Source organism: Oryctolagus cuniculus, chromosome 18, assembly GCF_051225735.1.
Source record: "Oryctolagus cuniculus isolate XC-2025 breed Fujian yellow rabbit chromosome 18, ASM5122573v1, whole genome shotgun sequence".
Classification (NCBI taxonomy): Eukaryota; Metazoa; Chordata; class Mammalia; order Lagomorpha; family Leporidae; genus Oryctolagus; species Oryctolagus cuniculus.
The window spans coordinates 50,071,454-50,090,021 of record NC_142884.1 but is presented as its reverse complement, the minus strand read 5'-3'; the positions used below and the strand labels follow the sequence as shown (position 1 = coordinate 50,090,021).

General features: G+C 45.3%; 2 protein-coding genes across 7 annotated transcripts in view; one reads left to right on the top strand and one right to left on the bottom strand.

The window, feature by feature from the left end:
- GNAO1 (G protein subunit alpha o1) overlaps positions 1–8,700 on the bottom strand; it is a 175,942-nt gene extending 167,242 nt beyond the window's left edge. For both annotated transcript variants that reach the window (XM_008257311.5, XM_051847158.3), the window contains exons 1-2: positions 8,569–8,700; positions 8,311–8,353 (exon numbers count right to left, since the gene is read on the bottom strand). In XM_008257311.5, the coding sequence (XP_008255533.3) occupies positions 8,311–8,353; positions 8,569–8,686 (161 nt within the window). In that variant the 5' untranslated portion in view covers positions 8,687–8,700. The remainder of the gene's footprint in view (positions 1–8,310; positions 8,354–8,568) is intronic.
- The window catches only part of CES5A (carboxylesterase 5A), a 388,742-nt gene continuing 378,450 nt past the window's right edge, over positions 8,277–18,568 (top strand). For 3 of the 5 annotated variants that reach the window (XM_089319747.1, XM_089319743.1, XM_089319740.1), the window contains exons 1-2: positions 8,277–8,384; positions 11,228–11,332. The gene's annotated coding sequence lies outside the window, so the exon portion shown is untranslated. Of the gene's footprint in view, positions 8,385–9,704; positions 9,847–11,227; positions 11,333–18,568 lie in introns of those variants that run through there. The other 2 variants (XM_070061937.2, XM_089319744.1) reach the window with 1 other exon arrangement.

Below are 18,568 nucleotides of genomic sequence, written 5' to 3'. Positions count from 1 at the left end.
AATTCTTCCTTCTTCCTCCTGCATTATTTCATCTTGGGGAATGGTACTAGCAGCCCACTGGTGGCCAAACAAGCAAATGTGTCTCATTCCCGTCTGCTCTCTAAAACTTATCTCTTTCTCAATGCCCTTCCAACTGATCATCAAGTAAGTTCAATTACTCCATTGCCCAAGTATCCCTTGGATCTATCTCCTTCTCCCACCCCATGCTACTACTGCTTTAATTTAGTTCTTAATCTTTCTTCACCCTGATCACAGAAATAACTTCCCAACTGACTTCTCCGAACCTCTTCTCCTTATCTGGAAGATGGAGTTGATAACTTCTTTTCCTCACAGGTTAATGTGAAACAAACAAACAACAACAACAACAAAAAACAAATGAAGATGCTACTACAGACTGAAAATGATTATCACAATCCATAGCCATCAAAATTTTTCAACATATTTTTTAGGCTTATGTAGAATAATAAGCGCTTTTTTGTGTACCTTGTTTCTTTCTCTTTTCCTTAATATTTATTAAGTACCTCCTTGACACTTGACATTGGTCTCATGCTGTATTATCAGCAAAAATAAGTCATCCTCTCTACCTTAGGGAGCCCTAGTGGAGAAGAGGCACCAGACTAGCAAGCAACAAAGCCATATAAACACCTAATTAACTTAGAATGTATAATATGCATTAATGATCTGAGACCCCATTGGACAAAGGAGACAGTGACTCAGGGTCAGTTTTAAGGCTAAGTTCCACAGATAAACTTGTATCTTAGCTGTTGGCTAAGACATAGGCAGAGAATTCAAAATAAATTCTTGGCCATGAGGTCCAACTCTTACACATGATCCTCCTCCTCTCTTTTCTCCATTGCATTTCCTTCTAAGATGGTTGGCAAATCAAGGGAGTAAAGGGACAAATTCAGGGCACTGACTATTAGCCTTGCAGAATTTTATTTTACTTAAATTCTATGGTGCTATGAAAAGCACAATGTTTTTCCTCTTCTCTGTAAAGAAAATTAGAACTAAAGATGGCTCAGCAGATAAAAACTGTGGGTGGTAAATACTCCCACTATTCCCCACTGCATTTCAGGCTTCTAGGTTTCTCTATGCATTTACTGTATCTCAGAACTGGAAACCCCAAAGAGGCCTAAGACATTTTGTAGTGAAAGCGCATATCCCACCTGATGGACAAATGAACTGAGGCCCAGAGTGGCTAAATGATCTGCCCAAAGTCAAATCACACAGTAGGTAAAAATTGAAACACAGTTCTGTTTCTTTCCTTTTACTAGTCTGCAAATCTCCCAAGTTCCTGGATCTTAAGAGTCCTTAGTCTAGGGAAGTCCCTTCACACGTAGCCATCCCTGGTGGGGGCCAGGGCTCTCTGCATTTCTGAGTATCCTGAAAGCCACAGGCAAACAAACCACTTCTCTAACATGTCATTGACTCTTTTCCCAGAAACATCCCGTTTCTTTCCAACAGATACTTTCAGATCCTCCTCTTTTGTTTGAGAACCATGTCTGCATAAAAAGTTTGGCTGCAGGTGGTTTTCTCAAAATGCTCCCAGAACTACAGCTTTTGTGGTGGCTGACAAAGTTTTGTGGGTGAGATTGTTCTTCTGCAATTATCTTGGCCTTAAAAGAACTTTCATGGTTACCTCACACCCACCATGCATAGAACCGAAATTGGTTCTTTTATATTTAGAAGTTCAAGACCTTGAAAACAGAGGGAATCCCCAATTCCACTGACCTTTTAGAATAGGAAAGGAGCTTGGAGTACCCCTGGTCCAACTCTTTCAGAAGACTGAGCCCTTACAAGGGCTGAGACAGAGCCTCTGGTGTAGACTCCTGGTTCAGTGCTCTTTCCCAGTCTTTGTAGTATCACCCCAGCCTCTTGGGCTGAAGCAGCTATACTTTTAAAAACATCACATCAGTTATGACAACACAGTTTGTTATATAACTGGTGCTGCAGAGCAGGCAAGGGGAAGAAGCCATGAACGTGAACCATGGTGCCCCACCCCCACCCCCTTATGGCTTGCAGGGTGGCTAAGTCCCACATACTTGACAAGTGAACTCCATATGGGAAGGGAACACCCACTGATCAATAAAAGGTATTAAAGACCAGAGTTAACACTGGTGTAATGATTTCCATTTTCCAGATCCTTTTATAATGTACATTTCATACAGCAACTCATTTCATGCTCACAACAACCCTGTTTGGGAGTTATGTTTATTATTTTTCCTATTTTACAAGCAAGGAAGTGGAGGCACCAAAAGTTAAGTGACTTGTCTGAGTCACACATCCAGAGGCCAGATTTGAAGCCAGGCAGTCTGGTTGCAGAGCTCATGCTCTTAAGCACTCTCAATTGTAGAGAAGCATGCTAAACTGCTTCTCTAATAAGAAACTACCTATTTTTCCAAATCAGTTAACAGGCCACTGCTCTTTCCTCTCCTTCCTCCGTGCTAATCACTGATTTAACAGTTTCCTTTATACCAAATTGTGTGTGAATGGGAGGGATGAACAAAACAAGAATGTGATACAAATTTGAGCAAATTCTTAGAATGGAAGTCATCTGAGCACCTTCAAGCTTTTTATGTAATGCAATCAATAATAACAAAGTGTCCTGCTTATGGCATGGGGTGTTTTTTCCTTATTTTTTTCCAGAGAGAGAGAAAGAAATTGAAATCTTTCATCTTCTGGTTCATTCCCCAAATGCCTGCAATATCCACTGCTGGGCCAGGCTGAAGTCAGGAGCTGGGAACTAAATCTGGGTCTCTCATGTGGGTGGCAGGAACCCAACTACTTGAGTCATCACTGCCTCATAAGGTTTGCATTAGCAGGAAGCTGGGATCAGCAGCAAGACAGGGGCCCAAACCCAGACACTCCCATATGGGATGCAGGTGTCCCAAGTGGCATCTGAACCCATACACCAAATGCCAGCTCCATCATCTGCTATTTTTAAATCCATGTAGTATGTGCGTGTATACTCAAAAACATCTTTTTCTTCTGTTTATCAAAATTCAAAGTTGTTCTTTGCTAGTGTCAATTTTGGGATTAGCCCTTTTCAAAAATGCTTCTTCAGTCTGAAATCATTCCCTTTACCAGCTTGGCTGTTGTCTTTCTGATCAAGATGTGCTCCTGTGATAATGATCTGGTTTCATAAGAAATGAGGATGAAAACACCCTGGGAGATGGCGAATCAAGTCCCTGCATCCAACAGGCTGAGCACATGTCAGAAAAATAGGACCTTATTCGATTCTTATTAAATCTCCAGCGTTAACAAAGCTAGGGTACGTGAACTATCTTTAGCAGATGTGGCATGCTAAGGAGACAATATAATCTGAGTGCTCCACATGCTAAAGGAAACAAGAGAGCACTCAGGTAATGGGCACTGCAAATCTAGTGCAGCCCCACGGAGACAGAAGATCTGGATTCCTTTCCAACCATGTCAACTTGCTTCATGTGGCTTCATCCATTGATCTCTAACTGGCAACAACCCTTTCAAAAGGTATACAGGCTGCATTTCAGAAATGAACAAGTAATGGAGGTTCAAGAACTCCACAGCCAATTCCTGAGAAGACTGGGTGGACTGTTGTTTGCTACCCTTCTGGCAGGAAGGTCTGCTGGTATTTACAGCTCAGTGAACAGTAAGGAAGGAGAGAGCACCATCCATCAGCAAAAGAGAACTCATCTGCTACGTGATCTGACATTCTGTTCGCGCTCACGCTGTCTCCGGTGAGCAAGGTGCATCCATTTGGATAAACATGGGAGATGGGGGAAGGGAGGGAGGCAAAGCAGCCACAGAGCAGGATGACTGCAGAAACAAGTCCACAAATCTTGCAGAGTAGCTCTCAATGAAATGTTAGCTTAACACATGACCCACCAGGCATATTGGGGAAAAGCCCTTTCACGAGGCTGCAAGTTACCAGTTGTCTTCACTAAAGCTGGCCACTTAGTAGATGCTGAATAGAGGTATGCTCAAAGAATGCAGATTTACCCTGAACCCAGACCAAACTGTTATTACCCTAACTACAAGGCCAGGGTCAGCTAGGAGAAGAAACCACCTGTTTTTTCTTTCTTTTGACAGCAAATGATCTTTAAGACTGCCTTTTCTGACCGAGTAGGGTCTGCCTTCAGAATCACACCCCACTTCTAAGGGCTGGAAAACTTTGTACATGCATTGATATCTTCATCAGGCAAATGTTAAAATTTGCTTTAAAACAGCACTGAACTGGTACCTTGGGAATGAATGCATAGCCAAAGTCCTCCATGTTCTGTGTCTATCTATGTATAGCTATGTAAAGCCTAACATCTAGCAAGAAATACCTCATTATCACCTTTGAATAATAATAAAAAAAAAAGCCCGCTTAATGCTCCAGAGAGAAAGAGCCAGAACCTGATATCACATAAAACTCAACAACTCAAATAAGGCCACACCACGACGCCCAGAACAACCCCACAGTTCATTTGACACTGTGATCAGGTACATGGCCAAGGTAGCTGACACTATTTATTCAGAACTGAAAGCCACTTAAATATTCTATTGATTCTATGCCTCATAAAATATAATTCTTTAAGCGATTTCTTTGTAAGGGCTTGGTAATTAGCAAAATTGATGCTTCCTTTAAACTTTCTGATTAGTCTGAATAACTAAGAGCCACACTGATTGACTGCAAAATGATGAGGCTGAATAACAGGTGAAGTCACAAGCCCCCAACAAGTACAATTATTCAAAATGCCAGGCACAAAAAAAGAGTTACTGATTACTCACAGTATGTGGAAAATTATATTTGTACTGTCTCAATTATCACTGTTTATTTCTCAGTACTGAAATGCTGTGGATTGTTTGACACAGTGTTCACAAATACTAGTTCAAAGTCACATTCACAAATCCCAGATAGCTATGTCCAAATGACAATTTAATACAAGTATTGGGAATCACGCTTTGAAAAATGACAATTTTCAAATTTTCTACATCTCTTCAGCAGAAACAAGTTTCCTCGTACAACACGCATGGAACAGAAGAACTTCAAAGGTCAGTCTCTGCAATGTTCCCAGGCTGATGAGGGTGTTGTTCTGAGCAGCATCTGCCAGCCAGCCCTTCTCCTTTTAAGTTCAGTTATCACAGGCATATATGGAAGCCTATCCTTCTAGCCAGCACACCACAACATGGATGAGAACACAGGCTGAATGGAACAGCTCTTTCTCTTCTGGAAACGTTGAATAAAAGGGGCCTGGTAATCTCTGAGTATCAGTATTCTTCCCTCAGTCCAACAGGCTGAGCTACTAAACCCCAATCCCCACTGGTAAACCACTGGGTTCTCATAGGGCACCATCCATGGAGGACTCTACTCTTCTAATTTCATCTGCCCAGGTATATTCACACGGCATCCTAATTAACTCAGACACGTGGCCTGATAGGTCGGTCACCAATCATATGGTACAAGGAAGGCTCTCTGTAAATGCCTCTTAGATTTCGGGCTGGGCCCCACCCACAGCACAGTTCTCCTGACTCCAGGTGACTCTCAGTCAAGTGGTGATCTTGAAAAACCATTTCTGCAAGCGAGAACTCAAAAGAATGTGTCACTAGGATACAGTGACACCAATTCCACATTTTGTGGTTAATAAAACAAGTCCTGTATCCAGCTTGGCACCAGGCCCTGATATGATTGATTTCAAGCCAAGCGGGAGGGCTCACGAAAAAGCTGCCATTCATGACTGCTCCAGGACAGGATGCCAGGATCCCTTGTGGCAAAACTTACATGGGCCAGAAACCTTTCTGACTGAGCTTCGGCGCAAACCTAGCCTGCTCCCCAAGGTGAGGTAGTGTATTATGCCTTTTCAAAAATACTAATTGTTTCAGCTACAAAATACATTTTTCCAGACATTTTCCTCCCAAAAGCTGTCCCATGGGACTCAGGACAGAACTGCAGGAAAAAGAGGAGAAATACTCTGATTTCTCATTTAACTGTCTCAAACATCAAACACTTCATCCTCTCCCCTTCCCCACCCCAACACACACACACTGTAACCCGAATATAAAGACACAGCACTTTCCTGGAGAACTCTACATACAGCCTTCATTTAAAATTTTTCTGCCCCAGTACATAATTAGGAATTTTCGTTCTAAAGTGGCACACCTATCTCCTCAGAGAGCTCAGCTCTCTTTGAATAAAAAAGGCAAGGTACCCTTTGGGGGACTCAGTATATATTTTTAAACTTCTTATTAAATCAACCTAATTTATGGTGCATGTTCAGGAAAAGCAGGTAACGAACTGCTTTGGCAGGTGCAAAGTTAATTTGCAGACTCCCACTTGTCCCCCTCCTTGCTTCCCCACCGCTCCTCTCCCGCGAGGATTTCCGAGTGCCTTCGGCCTCCTCCGAAGTGCCTCGGCCGTCTCCGTCAGAGCCCCGACTCGGCTCCGAACGCTGCCGAGTCCCTCCGAGCCCAGTGCCCAGGCCGCGACGAGCTGAGCCGAGTGCGGCCGAGTTGAGCCCCATCCACTTTTCCGGTATCGGCTGGGCGCTGTCCACCACTCGCAACGCCTGAAACCTCACCCTGCTCCGGTGGCCGGGGCTTCTACCAGGCTCCGAGCCCGCACTACTGCAGATTACAGACTTCTGAACTTTTGAGACATCCCCGCTCGGGAAGAAGGGGTGGCGCGGCTTGCATTTACCGACCCGCAAGGGATCCAGGCAGATGCAACATGCACCTTGTTGCAAAGAGCAATTCCCCAAGCTCCGCCTCCCCATCCATTTGGGCTGCACAAGCCCCAGGCCAAATTACTCGTGGCTCAGAAGGGTGCGGCGGCGAGCCGAGGGGGCCTCTTGGAAGCAAGCCCCAGGGAGCCCTCGAATAAAAATAAGAACGTGTCAAGCAGATGGGGGAAAGTGCCTCTGAGTCGCTACTCCCTACCATCATGGCGCCGCCTGGAACCCGCTTGTCATGCCTGTTACACATGCAAGATTTTTTGCCTCTTGGTTCTGAAACCGCGAGCATGCTTCGTCTCCCACCCACCTTCCCATGAAAGGGGTTTTTATTTTCCATTGTTTTCCTACGGGATGCAATTACTTCGGCTATTCTGTCAAGTTGAAAAATAATCATTTTTGTTTACTGCACAGCAACCCCTAATTAGGAGCCGTGTGTGCACGAAGGTGTCACAGCAAAGCGACGTGGAATCCTCGCTAAACGGTCTTAACGAACTCCTCCCGCCCTCCCCCTCCCCTCCCCGCAACTGCCAGGCCAACCGAAGCAGCCGGGCCGGGAGGCCCGGGCGTGCACCCCTCCGCGGCCCGCCGCCCCCTCCCCAAGCGAAGCTGCCCGTGGGCTCGCGAGGAACTGCTGAGTGGATGGGGCGAGGAGCGAGCGTGCCAGGGGGAAGGAGGGGCGAGGCTCCGTATTGAGGAAGAGTGGAAGGGAAGGAATATCCCATTTTGTTTTAATTTTCAACCATCACTCAAATCCACCTCCAGCTAATTAGGAGGGGAAACTGATAGCTGAGGCAGAGGGGGGCGGCGGCAAAATCCGCATTGTGGGTAGATTCCACAGAACAGGGCCTATGCAGAGTGTGAACAGATACATTGATAAATGCCACGGAGTGAAGGGAAACTGCCTGTCAGGACAGCCAACAGTGGCAAGCAGGGTGGGGGGAAGGGAGAGCCGGGCAGCAAGGCGCGGGCATTCGGCCTCACAGCCACAGTTCCTCTTCTACCTCTGCCAGGATACATCTGTGCCAGCCACATCCATCCGCTTGGAAACCCACCCTTCTCCAACACACGCCCCCTCCCCTAACCCTCGCCCTCCTTTGGGTGGGGGTGGGTGGAAACCACAGCCTCCAATTCAGCACCAAATCCATGAACAGCAGACACTTGATCCTGCACACCCCAGTCTAGGGCTGGGTCCCCTTCCAAGTTCAAAATCACTGCTCCAGAAGACCAGGGAGAAGTAAGACTGTGGATGCTCGGGGTAGGGGCCCAGAGGGAGGGGGAGAGAGGAGCAGAAATGGAGGCAGTGAGACACCCGAAGCACTCCCCGGGCAAAAGTAACGATAATCATGCCAACAGTGTGATGTTCTGATCAATATGGCGGACACTGTCATTCATACAACTACAGGCGCTCCCCCCCAAAACACCCACCCGGGGAGTTGGGGTGGAGGACCCAGAACCAACGTAAGGAGAGGGGGAGGGTGTCAAACGCTGGTGTGTGTGTGTGTGTGTGTGTGTGTGCGAATTAAAAACCAGGCCTGGAGTGCAATGTGGAGTGCATTTAAAAACGGTTTTAAAAATTATTCTTAATAAAAGTACAGATCTCCACAGCACAGGGACTTACTTCATCTGCTTCACAATGGTGCTTTTTCCCGATTCTCCAGCCCCTGTTGAAACACAGACAGGGGGGGAACACCGGTGAGTGTCCGCTTAGAAGAGCAGGGGAGGGGGCGACGAAGGCATGCGAGGGGTGGGCGCCCCCGTGCATAAGGTGGGGCCCACTCGGGGACCAGGGCTCCCGGGGGGCGGGGGAGGGGGGCTGGCGGCAGGGGGTCCCGAGCAGCCGGGGTCGGGGGACGGGGGTGGCAGTCTCGGTCCTTACCCAGCAGGAGTAATTTCACGTCTTTGGCGGCGCTGATGCCATCCTCTTTGAGGTTTTTCTCAATCGCCTTGCTCCGCTCGAGGGCGGCTCTCTCCTCTGCGCTCAGAGTACATCCCATGGTGGCCCCTTCCCTGCCACAGCCCGCACGACTCGGCTGGCACGGCTCCCCTGCTCGGCGCGCCCCCCACCCCCCCAGAGAGCAGAGCCTGGACTCAAAGGGGGAAGGAAAAAAAAAAAAAAGCACGATATCCTCTCCTGGGCTGGAAACAAAAATGTCGGGAAACCAGCACCCCCCAAACAGATCCCAGCAGCAGCAGAGGCTCGCGGCACCTGGCCGGGGTCTGGGGTTTCGGAACCGAGCGAGGCGGCGCCCGCGGGCCGAGGGGGCGCTGGGTGCAGGCACGGAGGCTTGTGCACGACCCCCCAAAAATAAAATAGTCAACGCTGGATCCGCAGCCGGAGCCCGCGGAGGGTGGGGTGGGGGGCAGGGTGGGTCCTTCTGCCGCGGCTGCCGGCGGAGGAGGCGGCGGCGGCGGCGGCGGCGGTGGAGGCGGCGGTGGCGGCGCGGGGTGTGGAGGGAGTGAGTTAGGGGGTGCTGCTAGTGCATGTGCATCGCCGGTCCCGAGCCGTCGGTGCGTCCGCGGCGCCTTCGCCGACCCCCGCGCGCTGGGCAGGGCTGGGCAGGGGGCCGGGCCGGGGGGCAGGTCTCTAGCGGGAGGCGGCGTCGCTGTCTCCCAGCGCTCGCATCGCTCGGTGGAGCCTACCGGAGAGAGGGGGAGAGCGCGAGGGAGCCGCAGCCAGCCGGGAGCTCGAGGGAGAGGTTGAGAGAGAGAGAGAGAGAGAGGCAGGGAGGGAGGGGGGGGAATGAAGAGAGAGCAAGCGCGGGAGCGCGCGCGCGCGGCAGAGCCCGGGCGGGGGAGGGGGCGAGCACAGCGCGCGAGTGCGGCCCTGCGCACCCGGCTCTGCGAGCCGCCCGCTGACGTCAGCAGGGTCGCGCGTCGGGACTCGGGGAGCAGGGGGCGGGAGCCGGGGAAGGCGCGCGCGCGCGCCGGGGCTCGCGTCAGCTGGCAGCGGCGCGCAGGCGCGCGCGCGGCTCGGCCTCCCCTCCCCCCCGCGTCCGCCGGGCCCGCGGCTCCCTCAGGGTGGGCGCGTGCGGGCCTAGCGAGGGCGGGGCCTGGGGCCGGGAGCGCGCTGGGCGCCCCACCCCGCCCCTGCCCCGCGCGCCGGCTGCGCGGGCCTTCTGGTCAATGAGAGCGCCTGGCTGGGCGAGGCTGTCAGGTGGGGCCTTCGGCCGACGTCCAGCGCGGCCTCTTTCCCCCTCCGGCTTGCTCTCCATCTTGTCTCCAGCAGCTAGGGCCGGAGCGGCGGAGGCCCGGTTACCTCAGCAGACGTGAGGAGATAGAGGGCCCGAAGAGACCTGCGCACCCCTGATTGGCCTCTGGGGCCCCGGGGCAGATTTGTGTTTTTCGCTCCCTGCAGCCTCATTTATTGAGCACCTAGTATGTGAGAGAGGAGGCTATGACGAGAGGAGCCCATCAGGCTGAGGCGGAATCCGGGCCCGTTCTCTGTGAGCTTCTGCCTCGTGGGCCGTGGCCTCTGCTCCGGGGTTCGGGCCCGGCTCGGGGTGCCGGAGGATGACTCCTTTGGCGCGATCCGGGGCTGCTCGCTTGCTTCCCAAACAGTTCCAACACTCCGCAAATGTTGGGCGGTTTAGCTTGCTTGAGGACTTGGCTCTGAATTCTTGTGGCCTGCCCCATCCAAAACACATAGAATGAATTCTGAATAGATTTTTTTTTAGAAGAGAGTGTTTCTTTCTTTCTTTCTTTCTTTTTTTAACCTTTTAGAACATTTTTTTCTCCGTATCTCAAAGACCCAGAAACTCGGGTCAGTTACTTGGTGTACAGCTGACCAAATACTGAAGAAATCAGTAGACTTTTGCCAAAGAACGGGCATGTTCTGGGTGGTCTCTGAGTTTTGGCGGAAACTAATTCTTACTGCACAAAATAGTTTTACAATCAGTTCCACCAGACAGCCCCAGGGGCCTCCCAGAGAAAGGGGCCAAGAGACAAGGTTGCATGGGAATAAGACCGGCAAACGTTCTTGTTTCTAATAGTTGCGCATTTCTGTGGATCTGGCTTGTTTGTTTCATTTCAACAATAGAAAAAAACAACCACTCCTGTTTTGGAAATGTTATCCAGCATAAAAATACATTTGCAATGGGGGAAAAATAAGGCAGTTTAGGGCCACCCAGAAGAAAATATTTTTCCCCTGAGTTCTTAAAATTTGGTATTTCCCTGTATGGGTTTGCCTCATTCTACAAATGGCTGTGTCAAAATGTGTATGTACTGTAATTTGAATATTTAAATTTGCATCACATTTTTATGTATTCTAGGAAACTAACAAAGGAATGTCATAGAGAATTGTTTTATAAAGTTAATAACCACTTCCCTACTTTCCCACCAATCCCCTTCTGTGTGTGTGTGTGTGTGTGTGTGAGAGAGAGAGAGAGAGAGAGAGAGTGTTTGGGGGAGGTGGTGATGTTAGAAGATAAATCTGGTTTGCCTTAAATTCAAGGTGTCTGTAAAAATCAGCCTTCCAGACCTAAGCACAGAGCACTGAAGTCCCCAACATTCTATAGATTTTGTTATTTCCTGTACAGGTTGCTAGAACAATTATGCAGATCCACCAGATGCAGGGGAAAAAACTGAGCAACCTCACCCAGGTTCTGCTCTCCGATTAAGAGCGCATTTGGAAGGCTGAGGAGGTAAGAATAAAACATTTCATTGCAGATGATGGGTCACGTTTTACATTTTAAATCAAGCCATCAGGTACTTTCATATTAAGTAATTCTAAATGTAAGATCTTGGGCTCTTGGGGGCATTCTGGTTTGTATGATAAAATGAAACTAACTTTGACTTTAGGTATATTTAATCCTTCCCATCAGAGCTAGCGTGGTTGAAACACAAAATTGTGATGTATGTTTTTCTTTACTTACTCTGATTTATTAAATGCCTAGCTGGCGTTATAGATACTATATTTCAGGTTTGTCTACCCTGTTTTCTTTTTCTGGGTCATTTTGCATCTTTATAGCTGGGTTTCATAAAAGACTAATAATAATCCTCTTCATCTGTATAGTGCTTTTCAGCTTACAGAGCACTTTTACAAAAATTATCTCATGTGATCCCGCTACATAAACCCGAGTTCCCTGCAGTAGTGTTGGAGACAGTCATGGCTGAGTGGAAGGAGCCTAGACCATGAATACAGATCAGTCAGGGTACCCTTTTCACAGCTGAGGAAGCTGAGTCTGTGAAGGGCTAAATAACTTCAGTCTTGCACTTACTTAAGGTCACAGAGTCCTGCAGTAGTCAGTAAGTGCTCCTTTGACAGATTTGTGGACTCTATGAGAACTAGCTTCCCAGACTCACAAGAAAGCATACGGTCCCAGCTCCCACTAGTATTCTGGTTTCCCTAAAGGAAGTAAGGGTGAGAATATCTCAGTTCTGTGTGAATTATTAATAATTAGATAACTCCACAAGTATTTAATTTGTCCACAATTAATTCCTGTGAGAATGAGGAAATGACAATCCTAACCTCAGGGGTGGAGAATACTTAGACCAAGGACAGATTCCATTTGGTTTGGTTTTGTATAATCCTTGAAATTATATTTTTCTGATTATTACTGTTGGACAGAGAATAACTCTCACCCCACACTTAGACAACCATCCCCCTTGCTACATACATACTGTTCAGTATATTTTTAATTTCAAAAGTAGGTAATTAGAACGTTGTGTATACTCTCTAAAAGGAACAGCAGCAAGGCTTTTTTACTACATGTGTCTCCCAGTTCTGGATATAAACAAAAGCTCCCAGCTCTGACATATAGAATGTGGGTTCTGATGAAGTGAAATGAATTTCCCTATACATTCCCTTATGTGATTACTTTATTTAAATATGCATATATTATCAATCTGTTATTAATATATTGATGTTAGGCTTGAAGGGAGGTTCAGATGCAAGAGTTTAGAATCTTGAAATCTTGAAACTCCTGGAACATTTTTCTTAAAACCATTCATATTGGGTCAGTGGGATGTTTGTTGGGTAGAATTATGAGAAAGAATGAGTGGAGGGGGATCTTCCATCTGTGGGTTCACTTTCCAAATGCCCACAATGGACAGGGCTGGACCATCTTGTAGTCAGGATCCAGGAACTCCATACAAGTTTCCCCTAAGGATGGTAGGAACCCAAGTACTTGGGCCATAACCTGCTGCCTCCCAGATGCATTAGTAGGAAGCTGGATCAGAGTGGAGGCATTCTGATAAGGATGAGGCACCCCAGGTGGCAGCTTAGCCCACTGGGCCACAATGCCAGCCCAAGTTATCCATCTTCTACCAAGTCAGTCTCTTTTGAAGTTTGCATTGATAGCTACTCTGCAGGTGATTTCTGTATACACAGGTTTGTGCCAACTGATTCTGCTAGGAGCTTATTTTCTCAAAGTCCAGTTACATATTTCTGAATTCAGCTCTTTCTTGTGTTTACTAGTTTTTTTGTGTGTGTTTCTGTCAAAGGAAAAGAATTATGAAAAATGCCATTTCTAATAACATTGCTGTCATGGGAAGAAAATAAGCTAAAATAATGTGGTTCATTGAGCTACATTAAACTAAATGACAACTGAATCAGACATTTTCAGGAGAATGGTAGATACTCCAAATGCTGGGGTTCTAAGTGTTTCTGTTATCAAATGATAGTTCACAATACAACTTAGTGGGAAATGTAATTGGAAGATTGTCTGATGTGGGTTAAGCCAAGAGATTACTTCTTTTTTCTTTTCTGATAAATACAAGTATCGGGTTAATGAGGGAAGAAGATGCTGATCAAGTTGTGTATGTGTGTGTGCCTACAAACAAGCTCTCTCCTCAGCATTTCCCTGAGTGATACATCTTTTAGACCTATAAGAGCTGAGGGTCTTGGCCAGTGCCGCGGCTCACTTTGCTAATCCTCCACCTGCAGCGCCGGTACCTGAGTTCTAGTCCCGGTTGGGGCTCTGGGTTCTGTCCCTGGTTGCTCCTCTTCCAGTCCAGCTCTCTGCTGTGGCCTGGGAAGGCAGTGGAGAATGCCCCAAGTGCTTGGGCCCTGCACCTGCATGGGAGACCAGGAAGAAGCTCCTGGCTTTGGATCGGCGCAGCACCAGCCGTAGCGGCCATTTGGGGGGTGAACCAGTGGAAGGAAGACCTTTCTCTCTGTCTCTCTCTCTCTCACTATCTAACTGTGCCTTTCAAAAAAAAAAAAAAAAAAAAAAAAAAAGAGCTGTGGGTCTTAAACATTATTGTGCATAGAATTTTAAAATGCAGATTCCTGGACCCTGTCTCTAGAATTTCTGAATCAGTCAGTCTATGGTAGAGTCTGGAAATATTCATTTTTAAAATCATAACTTCTTCCCCAAGTAATTGTTGATGTACTCTGGGGAACATATTATTGGACTATAAAATGTCCACAGGGTATCAGTTTTAATATTTGTTAACTAAACTTACCTGTCTGTAGGCAAAGGCTAAGTAAGATAATATATCAAAGATCGTTCCACCTCTGAAATTTTTTGATTTTTCTAACAGAAATTTTATTACTTGATTACTCTAAAAAATGTTTAAGATTAGGTGAGTTCGAATAAGTAATGCGAAAAGGCATTTATCCTAGTGGTAGGATGCTCTTGGAAAGCCCACATATCAAAGTATGGGTTCAAGTTCTAGCCCTCCTCCTGATTCCAACTTTCTGCTAACGCAGACCCTGGGAAGCAGTAGATTATGGCTTAAATATTTGGGATTATACCACCCAGGTGGAAGACCCGGATAGAGATCCTGGCTTCAGTCTCAACCTAGTCCTGGTTTTTAAGGTCATTGAGTGAATAGTGAATAGGAGCTTTCTCTCTTTCTCTCTGCCTCTCAAATTAAACAAACACATAAATAAATAAAAATAAATTTTAAAAGGATAGTTGTTTGGATACTCATGTCCCACTTTGGAATACCTGGGTTTGTTTCCCAACTCCAACTCTTGGTTCCAGCTTCCTGCTGATGCAATTCCTGAGAAGCAATGGCATTGGCTGAAATAATTGGGTTCCTGCCACCCATATGGGAGGCGGATTGAGTTCCTGGGTGCTGGCTTCCATTTCTCCTAGCCCAGCATAGCCCTGGCCATTGCAGGCGTTTGGCGAATGAACCAGCAGATGGGAACTTTGTCTCTCAAAATATAAAAAAATTAAAAAAAAAAAATAAAGTGTCTTTAAGTGAAGTTTTGAAAAATGTAATGATACTGGCCGGCGCCCTGGCTCAATAGGCTAATCCTCCACCTTGCGGCGCCAGCACACCGGGTTCTAGTCCCGGTCAGGGCGCCGGATTCTGTCCCGGTTGCCCCTCTTCCAGGCCAGCTCTCTGCTATGGCCAGGGAGTGCAGTGGAGGATGGCCCAGGTGCTTGGGCCCTGCACCCCATGGGAGACCAGGAAAAGCACCTGGCTCCTGGCTCCTGCCATCGGATCAGCGCGGTGCGCCGGCTGCAGCGGCGGCCATTGGAGGGTGAACCAACGGCAAAGGAAGACCTTTCTCTCTCTGTCTCTCTCTCTCACTGTCCACTCTGCCTGTCAAAAAAAAAAAAAAATGTAATGATACTGATTTCAATCAAACAAATGAGAGATTTATTTGCCTATAGGCATGTTTTAGAAGAGTATATACCAAATTTTTGTTTTCTCATCGGAAAATTATTTGCTATATTTTTGGTCCTGTTTGTTATTTTGTAGAGTTCATAAAAAATTAGTTATCTCATTTATACTTGTTAGGGATAAAAGCTATCATGGGAAGAGATAAAGATTTGTGTGCTTTTACATGAAGGATTGCATGAAGGAGAGGATTAAAGCTTGTAGGTAATTGAATTGAGCTCTTCTGTTTTTGAAGTCCATTATGTGTTCACTGTTGACAATATCATTTGTTTAATGTACTTTGGTAGTTCAAAAACTCCTAGAGGGTGTGCTTTGTGATTTTTCTCAATTTAGGATAGCAAGAAAGTCCCATGGATGCATTTGGTTTCACAGAGTTGGAGGGGTTCATGACTAGTGCTTTCATGTTCATAATAAGATTGATAATGAGCCGAAACTGAAGCTGGAAGCTTGGCTTAATATGAAGATGTTACCTAACAGTCATAGTTCCCTGTTGGAACATTCTTGGAAAATTCATTAGAAAGATTCTTCTTTGTTGTGATGACAGTAATAGTACTTTTCAACTGACCTGGACTGAAGTTGACAGATAAGATTAGCAGGTCTATATTTGAAAATATTTATTTAAAACTTATATGTCCTCCAAGAGACAGGAGATTATTTGACACAGGATTTCTTACATCATTTATCAGATTTTTTATCTCCACAGAGCCTTTCATACATAGAGCACAAACACATTTTAGACATTATCTCATTAGTCTTCTGAAAGCTTCAAGGTCCAAAGTCTTACCTCACTGATGAGCTCTTTAAAGAGATAACTTTTTTTGCTTGTTTCTGTCAGTTATGTGTTTGCAAATAAAACAGGTGAATTTAATATGAACCCAGTTAAAACCACTTTAAATTGTAACAAATGTGATGAGAGGTAGGAAGAGGCTACTAATTAGGTTAGATTAAAAGTGGGGGTTGAGGCTGTTTGGTTAGACTAGACTGATTTAATTTCGTGACCCATCTGCTTTCTTTAAAGTACATGTGGTTTGAGGTGTTTCCAAAGCCTTCCTAGTACCAAGAACTTAGTGCTCCAGTGGGATAACATGGTTCTAAGTTGAGCTGAAGTTTAGGTGTGTTATCTGTTCTCCAAAGGCCTACAAAACCTTGACCTCTGTGGCAAAGAAAAACATCTTTATGAAATTCCTATGTGTGTGATGGAATACATCTATAAAATTGAAAAAAGGACAATTCAGAGAGACACATTTTCAACCAGACACCTATCCCATAGGACTTGTGGCTAGAATAGTTCAGAGCTTGAAGTGAAAATAAAAGAACTGCAGTCCCTTTAGTCCATTGTCTTTCCCTCAGGCCACACTAGCCTTTATGGAGAGGGCTAAGAGAAGGGGAAAGCAGGGCTCTGAATTAGTTAAATTATATAAATGAAAAACAGCAATGTAACTAATGACCCAAGAGAGGACATATACACATTTCTATAAAAATACTGAATGTAATGGCTTAATGATGAGTCTGAGATTAATGAGGTAGATGCCCAAAGGCAATCTCTTAAAAAAAATCGATGAAATTAAGATGGTAGGTGAATGGGGCAGTGAAAGAAAAAAGGCTGATTTGGGAATTGGTTACTTTGATGATCTTTCTTTGATTCTACTACTTCTGCTTCTGTTCAAGGAACAGAATGTTACCAATCATGTTTTCCTTCTTTTTCACATCCTACCTCTGCTCTACTCATATATTTGGCTTTATCCTCCAATAAACATTTCCCTAACAAGAAAATAATAGAAATATATTTTCCTTATAATTATCCTCATTTAATGAATTTAATATTTATTGTGTGCTTATCATGTGCCAAAGACTGTATTAGATGGTGGGAATACACTGTTGAATTGACCTGTAAATAATAGCAATCACTCACACATTATTTGATTTGAACTCTGTAACAGTTCTTTGAAATTGCCAGAATTTCTGTTTTCATTTCATGCATTTTAATTCTTCAGTTCTCTGCCTACTTACTGAAAGGGTGTCAGTGAGGCAATAAAGGAATTCAGCATGATGTTGCTACAACCTTAGATATACCAGTGATAGAAGCATGAAATAATCAAGTTGGACTTAGAGGTTTACCCAATAGTGAGTTAGAAATTAAGGTTTTTAAAAGTTCTAGAAGGTATGTTGTGGTGTATTTTATGTTTTTTTTTTTTTTTTTGGTGTATTTTATGTTAAGACGTTGTAACTCCAATCAGAGAACTTAATATCAAAGAAAACATCTTTGCTCTATATCATATGTCTGGTTCATGAATGTATACTTGTATGTTTTAGGTTAAAATAAAAATGTTTTAATATAGCATAACAAAAATTTGAAGTTTTTCTTTCACTGAAAAACAAACTGCCATTTTAATGACAAACAGAATTACACAGAGAATACCTGGGTTCTCTACCTTAGATTGACTAAATTGTGACATTTCAGTGTTTCCTAAGGGTGAAGACAGTTTGCTACTGGCTCTGGAATTCAACTGCCCTCTGCTTCTTCCAGGGAGCTACTGTATTTGAGAAAATGTTTCACTTCTAGCTGCCATCATTGTAATTACTGGGGAAAATCACCAAAATCTCTGTGACAGCATCCTAAGACTTAAATCTGAAGCAGAAGTCAGATAGGGGATAGTGAGTCAGGGTGAATAAGTCTTTTCCAGTTCTTTTCATGGGTCCACTTAGCTCCCTAGGCAGACTAACCCTTGTCAGAGGAAAATTTGTACCTATAAATGCCTATATTTTAAAAAGATGAACAATTTAAAGTCTCTATTATACCACAAGAAACTTAAAGAAAACAAACTAAATCTAAATCAGGAAAATGAAGGAAGTAAGAGAAGAAATAAATGAAATAAATAAAAAATCAATAGAAAAATATCAGTGAAGCTAAAAGTTCATTCTATGAAAAGATCAGCAAAATAGACAAATCTTTAGCTAGACTGACCAAAGAGAGAGAGAGAGAGAGAGAGAGAGACAGAATCCGCCACCTGCAAATATGGCATCCCCTACGAGCATTGGTTCAAATCCTAGCTCCCCGCTAATGGCCTGAGAAAAGGAGCAGAATATGGCCCAAATATTTGAGCTGCTGCTACCAGATAAAGCTCCTGGCTTCTGGCCCAACCCTGGCTGTTATGGCCATCTAGGGAGTGAACCAGTGGATGGAAGATCTCTTTCTCTGTCTTTGTCTCTTCCTTACACTCTCTCTGTAACTCTTTCAAATAAATAAATAAATATTTGAAAAAATATTCAGATTATTAATATCAGAAGTAAAAGAGGGG